The sequence below is a fragment of the Sinocyclocheilus anshuiensis genome, unplaced genomic scaffold (assembly GCF_001515605.1).
Source record: "Sinocyclocheilus anshuiensis isolate Anshui unplaced genomic scaffold, SAMN03320099.WGS_v1.1 scaffold132, whole genome shotgun sequence".
NCBI classification, from domain to species: Eukaryota; Metazoa; Chordata; class Actinopteri; order Cypriniformes; family Cyprinidae; genus Sinocyclocheilus; species Sinocyclocheilus anshuiensis.
Window position 1 is genome coordinate 1,836,118 of NW_015555730.1, and position 11,101 is coordinate 1,847,218.

Here is an 11,101-nt window from a genome sequence, read left to right on the forward strand (position 1 = left end):
CACACACACACACACACACACACACACACACACACACACACACACACACACAGAATTAAAGTATTATTGCACTGAGGCTGTGCCAAGAACTAAAAATTCCGCCATGTATCTATCACCATCAGGTTTAAGCTCAGCACAAATCTACACCCCGCAAAAGACTTTGTTTTTTTGTTTAAATTAGTCATCGAGATCACGATTTAATCTCATTCAATTAGAGAAAGCAAATGTCTACATCTGTGGGGAAAAAAAAAGAAGCAAAACATCACACCATGCTGAAGCTTAGTCTTAAAACGCCAACAGCCACGGCCATGAGAACAGCAGCAAGCTCCAAACCAGCACATCACCACAGCACACAAGGCCCGTGTCTGACTCTCACGTACAGCCTGAGGATTTTGAGGAGCCCGGACAAGCTCGTCTTTACAAAAATCCTGCAGATGTGCCATTGCTGCCTCATTGGGGAGGTTTCCCAACAGGGCAGCACTCGCTGTGTCACGTACAGCAAATACAGCCCAGACTGCAACCACAATATAAGACACAATTACACAAACCCTCGACACAACGCTGACCTGACACAACTCACTGATCAAATGTAACACATGACCTCCATTTTTTCAAAATCACTGAAGGATCAATATCATAAAAAAAATGCTGCCTCATATTTCATCCCAAAAATAAAAAGATAAAAATAAGAAATCACATATTAGCTAAAGAAAATTAAGAAATAAAAATAAAACTCACTGTAACAAGCAAGTAATGACATTTAAATTAAGGTCATTTGTAAAGTACAGTTGTATAGACCGTATAGTATTTGTTTTACTGAATTTTTTTTTTTTTGAAAGAAATCACAGTATACAGCAATGAGCATATAGGGGAAAAATCTGCTTGTCATGAAAATGTCACAATGCAAAAAATCTTCTAAAAAGCTCTAAAATAGGCCATCAGAGCGATGATCACTCTCAGTCTGACTGCATCAGCATCCCACTAACCAACTCGATTTAGATCAGGGGTGTCACACCTACGGACTGTTTTCTGAAATCTCACTTTTTCTTTGTCTTTCACATGCACCAATTAAGATCACTTGTGATGGGGGATACTGTAAACGTATACAAAATAATTATCTGCCATTATACTGGACAAAATATACATTTTATTGTATTCATAGATTATTACTAAAGATAATAGTATTGTCAGTAGCCGGGTTTCCATCCAAAGTTGCGAATTTAACTTATGCGCAAAATTGGAATATCGCACAAAACATTTGCGAACAAGCACCGTTTCCATCCAACGAGTCAAAGAGAACAAAATCATCACTTTCTGATAAACTGGCACTATACATCACTAAGAAAAGTAGGAGAAGCTACTGAATATAATAATTTTCCTATATAATAAATTACTTGCACCTCAGAACGAGCAGACAGAACACATTGAATGCAGTTATTGCTTTCGGAGGTGGATGCTGCGGTTTGGGAACGCAGTCGTTTAACAGTTCTGGGAGGCAATTATTCGCATTAACCATTTTTCACACAAGTTAAAAACCACCTCAAGCGAGTGTAAAAACTTTTTTGCGAATTAAGGCATTTTTATTCGAAATTCAGCATTTCCATCACTCGATTCTGATGCAATACTTCAAAATGCGCATAAAAGCAGGGTGATGGAAACCCAGCTAGTGATCAGTGATGCACCAGAATTAAAGGTTTCATTTAGCATTTAGATTTCATTTAAACAAAGTTTATTTAATAATCAATTAATCAATCAAGTTTATTAATCAACAAATAATGTATATACAGTCGTGGTCAGAATTATTGGCACCCTTGGTAAATATGATCAAAGAAGGCTGTGAAAATACATGTTTGGATCTTCCAACCGGACATTAATCCAAAAACAAACCTTAAAAACAACACAAAAATAGGTCACTGGGCACAAAACCAAGCTTCTGCTATGGCCATTCCAGTTCCCTGAGCTGAACCCTATAGAAAGTGAGTGTGGTGAACTGAAGAGGAGAAGCACCATCATGGAGCTGGGAATCTGAAGGGTCTGGAGAGATTCTGGATGAAGGAATTGTCTCTGATCTCTTGTCAGGTGCTCTCTAACCTCATCAGGCATTATAGGAGAAAACTCAGAGCTGTTATTATGCCAAATGGAGGTTTCAAAAAAGCATTGAATAAAAGGGTGCCATTAATTGTGTCCAATGTGTATTAGAGAAAAACATTTATGTCATAATGATATTTTCCCCCATTTTAAATTCTTATTCTCCAATGAAAGGTTAGATTTATGTGCATTTTTTAAATAAAAGATCAAAATGATTAACAATGCAGATTTATTTTCACAGCCTTCTTTGATCATATTTACTAAGGATGCCAATAATTCTGACCACAACTGTATAATATATAGCAAAATGCTCCTCTCTATAGTTATTTTTTTCTAGTTAACTATCAAGCTATCAACACTGAATGGCCTTTCTTAGTTAAATGTAACGTTATGTGACACTGTTTTCAAGCGGCTTTATTGATGAGATTTCAGTGCATTAATATCAGTGATGCCAGTTGAATCCAACACACAGACATTATAAAGGTGCAAGAAATTGATGCTCAAATAAAAAAAAAAACTAAACTGATCCTCGCTGGTGTAACTGCACTACCTCGGGAGGGACTGTTAAATCATCTGATATAACTGACCCACAATGCAACAGTCTGAGCAAAGCAAGAAACACTAGTATAGTGGTTGGACAAAATAATGTGAAGAAGATCCAATTATTATAGGGCTTAATGTAATTTGTGCAGGCTACAGTGAAAAGATAAATGGTGTGATTATCTTTTCGTTGTCTATATTCTCTAGGTTGTAAAATAAGCTGTGTTGAGGTATTTAGTACAAGCCGTGGATAAAATGGGTGACTTGTCAGACTTCCAAACAGGACAAACCATGGGAACCCGTTTAGCAGGAGCATCTGTAACCTTAACAGCCCGACCGTTTGGTATTTTAGGAACAACAGTCTATACAATTATGACTGCGTACACAAAGCATGACAAGACTTCATCAGCAGAGTGATAGCAAACCTTAACATTCATTTCGAAGACAGTTTCCACAAAAACTGATGACAGAGAACTTCGCAAAGCCAACATCCGTGAAAGAGCTGCAGCTGTTCATACTTATTCACAGACACCACTGATAAAATGCAAAAAATATGGAGTCATGAATAAAACCTAGACTGTTTTGTAGCACAAAGATGAACTTCAATATCTGCTATAGCCAGACAAATTGCCTGACAATCAGCTAACTTAAATATTATCAAACCACAGTGGATTATTTTTTGGAGAGTTGAGTGAGAAGCCCATTCCCTCTTTCAACAGCGGGAAGATGTTTTTATAGACAACATTCAAATGGAGACTATTCAGACGTTGTATGAATCTATTCTAAGGTTTAAAGCTGTATTACATGCAAATGGCAGAAAAACACTTTAATAAAGAAATATTGCCTATTTCCCAGGTGTTCACATTATTTTGTCCAACCCCTGTATACCCTGATGACACGTGCCTGCAAATGGCTTGATCTCTAAATGGCCCAAAGACTAAATAGTAACTATACAGTACTGAGGCACGAACATCTCAGATACTAAACGCGAAGTGACATTATGAGAACTGAGTGGGTTGAGGCATCTGAGGTATTATACGACACTACACGCACATGAACAGACATGTTGAAATGATTCATTGTGTCAATGAGGAGTAGAACACAATGAAAAAAAACAACAAAAAAAACACACATTCCATCCAGACAGTTTCACCTTTTTCTTTTCTTATCAGGGTCGTTGATCCTGGGTTTTGTCTGCTTCTGAGTCTTCTGCGTGGGGTTGGACATTTTCTCATCCCTTTGTCTTTTGCGAGCACTGGAGAAAAAGAAACAAAAAGTGTATATAAGCTGAAAATCGAATACTCTAACACATAGTTCTAACAAGGTCTCATTTCCAGTAAAAAAGTAAATTTCCTATTTGTCATCACTAAATGCAAAACTCTGTCCAAACAGAAACAAAAAATGAAACAAAGTGACAGAATGTCTTGTTGCATGTTGCTTCTGTGGTTTGTTAGGACAAAACCTCAGATAAACATGGAAGAGATAAGACTTCAAGGTGCAGATGGTTAAGACATGGTGTTAGCCTTGATAAGCAAATACTATGGAAATCTATTAATGACACAAATTGGGTGAATCTCATTGCAACATTTAACCCCAACATCAAAAGGAAATAAGAAATATTTTGCATTAAAAAAAAAAAAATCAAGGTCTTTTTAGGACCATTTAGATGTTTTGCATGGTGACATTATTTTCTTGTCAGTTAAGCACATTTCTTCCCAAATTTTCATTATCATAATGCCTCTACATATTGTAGTTTTTATTCTAAAAAATATTGTTTTATATATTTACAGTAAAACAAGATTACTGTATCAAATCAGTAATCCAACCGTTTTAAAACATTAAACAAATGCTAAAATAATCATGTGACCGGTTGCATAAACTGCTTAGACTAGTCTTACAAGTAAGTCCTCTAATTTGTTTTGAAGACTTGCCATTACTTTTTATAGTCATTTACATAAAACGCAAACTGGCCTAATCTGAATTTGAAAAGTAGGACTTATCACCCCTTGGTTAAGTGCTAGTTGGTCAGACTAGTTCTTAAGACACAGTCTTAACATAGTAGCGATGTTTGTGCCAGTCAGTGGCAGCTGGAATTCATTTGGCAACTAAATCCAGCATCTGAAATCATGCTTGATGAAAGCTGATTCCTTACTGGCCACATGCACTTTTGCAAACGCCAAATTTAACGCATATAGTGTCTTGCTACATACTTTGTTCCAGCATCTCTGTCTGATTCTTTATTGGGGGTCTCCAGGCCTGTCTTCTTTCCTGTCTTCGGGTCCATCCCGTCCTCCAGATGAGATAGCTTGCTGCCGTTGTAGCATTCTGTGCATTTGGGAGGCTGTGGCGGCGGGGGAGACTCGGACAGGGGCTCTTGGTCCTCTCTGGAGAGCTCTCGCCACTGTATCTGCACACACATAAATAACCAAATCAATATCTTCAGCATAAACACAAATGCAGTACGTCTAGTCCAGGGTCCGGTTAATAATAATTCTGTTGAAAATACTCTGGTGATGACATGCCTGCACAGATGAGTCTCCCATAATGTACTTGGCACCTTCCAGCACAGCCATGTATGAGAAACGCAGCTGGTCGGGGGTCTGAATCAAACCCATCCGATACTTCCTCATGTCTAGGAGAATCTTTCTGATGTCCACCGCCAGTGGGTCTTTCCTTTTGTCCATCTGAACACATCAGTCATAGCGGAAAAGAAAAGCAGTTGTTAATTACCTCCAAGTCTGAGTGGGTGACAAACATAAAAAAAAAAACATAAGCGCTAAACCTCATGATAACACAAGTGTAACTCATGATGTGGCATCACTGCTTGGTATATGCAGTCAAATCACTTGAGACTGTAGTAATATCACTGTCTAACTCAATAATGTTTGCCCCAGCCAGTTTACTTTTTTGGAAACACTCAATATTTAATAATATTACCAATCTTAACTTTGAACACACTTGACTGGATGTTGATATAAAGGCTAAAATGCTTAAAATCAAACATTACAAAAAGCTTAGGAAGTAATTATTTTGTCTTTTTTGTCTCCATATAACTAAAAGACAGACTTTCAGTGACCTACAGTCCATAGCAAAACCGAAAATTGCTATGATAGAAGAAAAACGCATTATTGTATTTATTCCTAGTGATCCAACTCACCAAAACGAGACAAGTGTCGACCAGAGAGAACGTTCCCGATCGGCCGATTCCTGCACTGCAGTGGACCACTGCTGGACCTTGGTCCATCCCAAGTGAGCCCGACTCCCGCACCTTAAACAGGAAATTCAGGAAGCTGGCTGGGGATTCTGGGACACCAAAGTCAGGCCATGTGGTATAGTGAAAGTGATAGATCTGTCTCGTCTCCCCCGTCTAAGTGGATAAATTAATAATAATAAAAAAAAAAAATCAAGAAGAATTGTATATAATATTAATATCGCTGCAGCATAGGATTACAATTAAAATCTGCATGAGAAGACCTCAGATGGCATTCTGTGAGCAAGAACATGACTTTCAGTGGTCAATGTGTGAAACTTACATTTGCATTCTGGAGTTCCAGCAGTCTGGTGGTGTAATATGACTTTACGTCCTCTGACACTAGTGTTACCACAAAGCGGGTGTCACGGAACGACATCTCTCGTTCTTCTTGTGTCGGCCAATATTGTGCACACTTTTCCTGCAGTAAGGTATGTGTATAAATAATGAGAAGTAAAACAAAAAATGTATTTCCTTTGTTTAAAACTAATTTGTAAAAGCTAACAACTTCCTGATTTTTCCTGAAATGTTGTATTAAAACCCAACGGCTGGTAAAGATGTTGTAAATTTAGATACAACAGCCTGCATTGACTGTGCTGAGGTCAGTGCATAATATTAAAATTTAGAAAACAAAGATCATACATAGAGTCATATGATGCTTTACTTACGTTCTGTGATAGTCTTATGACTTTACTACAAATAAGAGGGTCAGTCTACAATGTTCAAAAACATATGACTGTGTGAAAACACTGGTTGGTTATTTTAATTTAACTGTCGAAAATGTTTTTTTTACCCATACAGTTTCAGTTACACCCACTAATGGCATTTGTCACCAAATATGCTGATGAATGATAACTGGGTCAATGATAAATGATAAGTTTTCAAATTTATTTAAAAAAGGGAAAATACCCTTGACAAATATAATTTTTGAATTTAAAACAGTCATAAAATCATGTTCATAAGAAAATATATAAACTGCATTTATGTATTTGTTTTAATTATTTGAATTCGCTTTTATTTTTAGATTTCATTTATTCACATCAATTCACAAAGTACTTTATTTTTTAATATTTCTATTTAGCTTTATTTCAGCTTTAGTTTGAGTAATTTTAGCACTTTCAAGCAGTTTGAGTAATTCTATGTTTATTATTATGGAAGTTTTCTCCATCTAATATGTATATGTTATTTTAAGTTTTATTTAAATTAAATTAACTATTTTCAATAGTTCTCAAGAACAACACTGCACTTCTACACATATATTAGTTCTTTAATGATATGCTACTTACATAGACTCCCTAAGGCACTGCTGAGCTCTGTAATATGAACTAAGAGACAGACTTTACATTTCATTGTAGTATGAATGAGTGTGCAGGCTGAAAGCTCATAGAGTGTGCTTTTAAGGAGAAAAGGTTTGGATCAATGACGCCTACCGAGCCTTTCTCTATTACTCTGTTGAGCATTATAACAGCTTTGGTCTTCTGCTCCCATATCATCAGCCAAAAGTGACCACAGGTGTTTCTCAGAGGACCCTGACAATGCAGAAACACACACACACACACACACACAAACAAACACACACACACACACACACACACACACACACACACACACACAAAAAAGTGAAGAATTAGTTGGGATGGGCCACAATAAACAACTTATGCAATATAGCTCCCTAGGAAATTTGAACCTGACTCCAGACTAAGTTTTCAGAGCTTTCATAAGACAGATGAGCCGACTAGCCATTGAGTAAACACTGGTTGATTTTGAAAAACATGTCTCGCACCATCTCTAGTAGTTACCTATGCAAAAATCATGTAATGCCAAAAAGTCTAGCACACCTACACAATTGTTGAAAAATATCAAACCAAAACTGCATCTCAAATGGCTGACTAATGTTTTTGAGAGCGTGACCTTCGAAATGCAACCCACACAACTAAGCTGTAATAGACATCTGTAAAACCTACCAGCTGCCTACATCATCCTGTAGTAACATCTCTGTAATGTAACTGCCAGAGATGGAGCGAAGGTAACTTTATGGTGCTGATAAAGGTTTTACTAAAAGCTGCTAAGTTGTTTACAATCCTGTTCTGTGTGCCTGAGCAAAGCCATTTCACCGCAGGTTTCTATAAGGGGACCGTCCCTGGAATTAGTCCACTGAAAATAACTTCAGACAAAAAATGCCTGCTTAAGGCATCTTAGTCACACGTCAAAACAAAACCTTTCTAGCTCTGAAAACAATGAAAATATTTATTGAAGTCCTATGACTGTTCCCCCGATTCCTCATATTCATATGAGCTAGTGTCATAGTGTTGACGTCAAGCTGTTTTTCCACACATTCTCATAAACAGCACGAAATGCACCAAATTATACTTTTTTTGCAGTTTCTGCAGTTTTTTAAATCAGACTTAAGACTTTTTAAAAGACTAAATTTTTACATAGGGCTGCACGATTAATCGAATGCGATTGTCATGCGCATTTTGATAGTAACGCCGGTTCTGTAATCAGCAGAAAATTATCATCACGGGCTTTCAGATGGCCCTTTGGATGGAGATTTACTGCTGATCACAGAACCGTGCTTCACTGAAAGATACGCATGACAATCACAGCTTCTGTCGAATCGCGATCTCGATTCCATTTCGATTTATCGTGCAGCCCTATTTTTACACAATATGTACATATGTATTGAAATTGGTTTATGTACTAATATATCAATAAATACAATTTAGAATGCGATCAACAATGGATTTTGATGATGCAATAATAATGTGTTTAAAGAAAGGCTATAAACAGATTATTGTGCTAGAAAAATATATACATTTTATGTATTAAAAATGTTCTTCCTTCATGAGACGGGAAGAGAGAAGCTACTAGTGTTTACTTCGTATTAAATTTCAGATACAGTTTACTGTGTAAACAAAACACCAATAACATCAAGAAAAAAAAATGATTGTGAACAACTCTGAACTGACATGCCTGTAGAATGTGCAACAGAACCGCATTTTGACTTTTGAACATGCAACACTCACATTTATTTTATTCGATCACAGCCTTATTAAGTTTAATAATCACATTAGGCCACATCATGATTCATGTTTTTCTGTCCCTAAATTTAAGACCTCTTAAAAATGATCATTTTAATGAAATTGGAAATAATGAAACTCTTTCGAACGGCACTTATGTCATTTTAAGGACCCGCTCACCTGGGTAAGTATGTATCTTCTCTGGGCTTCTTCCATCACCACTAGGCTGGCATTGATGTAGTCATTTTCTGTGTTTTCTAATTTCACCCGACTGTGGTCAACTGATATGTTTAGGAATAAAGTTAAACAATGTCAAACGCAACATTACAGGCCAGTTGCACTACAATGACAAGAGATGAATCCTAATCGGATGTTACTTACACGGGCTCACATCTCTGTATCTGTTCCGATTGCGATTATCTGGATACTTGGCCACTTTGAAAGCACATTCATGTGATTGGTTGCGTATTTCCTGGAAAAGAAACACATTCAAACATCGAGTATTTCCTGGAAAAGAGCTTCAAAACAACAGTTAAATCAGGCCATTACTGATTCATTATGTTTCATTTCAGTCAACCCGCCCAAGCCCATGCCCATGTCTGCAAACACAGGACAGGACAAACACATTTAAAAGAAATGAGCTGATCATGTCAGTTGCGACTGAACAGCTTCCAGAAGTAGTAACGTAATATTACTGGAAACATAAATCAAGGAAGCTACATGTTGTTTATTTAGTTACAGACAAACTCACTCAACACTCAATGCAATTTTGAATGAAGCCTATAAATATATGCTTATTTAGAACTACAAGAGTAAAAGATTTGAAAACAATTTAATAGACTTTAATACTTTTTAAGTAGTAGTATATTTTTATTTAATGCCATGTCAGCACCTTAGGCTATTTTCATGGCAAAAACTTTTCAAAAAATACAAGTATAACAAATACAAGAAAAACCAGCAAACAAACAAACACAAGTTATATATATTACACAAGATTTTTTACATGTAATACTTTTTAAGTGCACGCTGTTTAATGTGTAATGTAAAGAAGACTGCAGTAAAGTTTTAATGCGGTCCTGTTGTTTTTAGTGGTTAGGACGACATTTAGTCAGCGATAATAGGAAAACGTAACAGTTTCTGTTTATAGTAATTAAACCTGTCAGTCAGAAATAGCGAACAGCTGTTATTCGTATAAACGGAGGGAATGTGTTGCACTGTTGTCATAAGAAGTCTGTCCCAAAACCTAGTGTGTTGCCTTCAAAATCAGCCTGTTTGGCCATTAATGTCAGGTTAAAATGTTGTTTACTGTAAGCAGTTACGATACAACACGATTTCGATCTCAGGCTACATGCTGTTCAATTTAGACTGTGTCAATGTGCTTTCTGTTGTTATGACAAAACAATAAGTATAATAATAAAAACGTTAAAGTTAAACAGACTACAATGCCCAAACATGTTTTCTACGTAGTTGGTTCACTCGGTTTTGAGGCACAGTTACAGTTTCACTCACAACACTGGAGTTTTCAACAGCACTACCACAATAACATCCCGGCTTCACAGCTTCACTTTCATTTGACCCAATTTCAACAACAGCCGAAAGGAGAACAGTGAAAGCACACGGAATTAAAGTCTGTAAAGACACAAGGAGCTAAAAAGACATTTCTCTCTCGGTTAAATGTAGATTGCGTGGCTCATTAGCATGCTAGCTGTATTAGCTTTACTTACTAAATAAAGGTTCTGCCAGCGGCCCTCTGAGTCTATGTCCTCAAACTCCTGCTCCATGTCTGCGTCAATTCCTTCCGCGTTAAGCTCGTTTTTTTATTGATAATGAACGTCACAGCTGTAGAAATCGTTCATTTCTCGTCCTCACACTGAACCGCTGAGAGAGTCTAGTCTGTCAGTGTTTGTCCGTGTCGCTGACATTTGCGACGAGAAGCTCAGTTCGCTGCGCATGCGCGGTGAGGAGAGCGGCGCACGTATGCGCATGCGCAGTGAAAGAGCGCCTTCAAGATGTCAGAGCAGAGCGAACATGTCAAACGTCAATGATTTGCACTTAGTTGGACACACATGTATATATATATTTATTTATTATTTCATATAAGCTTCTTTTGTGTTATAGTGTGATATTCACTTCTCAAATGTAATTTTGCAATGATTGACAAACATTTAATTTGTCCAAACAGATTATGGAGGCTTTTCTGCAT

General features: G+C 37.0%; 1 protein-coding gene across 1 annotated transcript in view; it reads right to left on the bottom strand.

Annotated features, from left to right (window-relative positions):
* Positions 1 to 10,877, bottom strand: part of LOC107672871 (tyrosine-protein phosphatase non-receptor type 2-like) — a 14,528-nt gene extending 3,651 nt beyond the window's left edge. The window contains exons 1-9 of the mRNA XM_016466250.1: positions 10,623 to 10,877; positions 9,280 to 9,370; positions 9,079 to 9,179; positions 7,309 to 7,407; positions 6,162 to 6,299; positions 5,786 to 5,995; positions 5,151 to 5,312; positions 4,839 to 5,035; positions 3,782 to 3,883 (exon numbers count right to left, since the gene is read on the bottom strand). Coding sequence (XP_016321736.1) covers positions 3,782 to 3,883; positions 4,839 to 5,035; positions 5,151 to 5,312; positions 5,786 to 5,995; positions 6,162 to 6,299; positions 7,309 to 7,407; positions 9,079 to 9,179; positions 9,280 to 9,370; positions 10,623 to 10,679 — 1,157 coding nt within the window. The 5' untranslated portion in view covers positions 10,680 to 10,877. The remainder of the gene's footprint in view (positions 1 to 3,781; positions 3,884 to 4,838; positions 5,036 to 5,150; positions 5,313 to 5,785; positions 5,996 to 6,161; positions 6,300 to 7,308; positions 7,408 to 9,078; positions 9,180 to 9,279; positions 9,371 to 10,622) is intronic.
* Between the last annotated feature and the right edge of the window lie 224 nt (positions 10,878 to 11,101).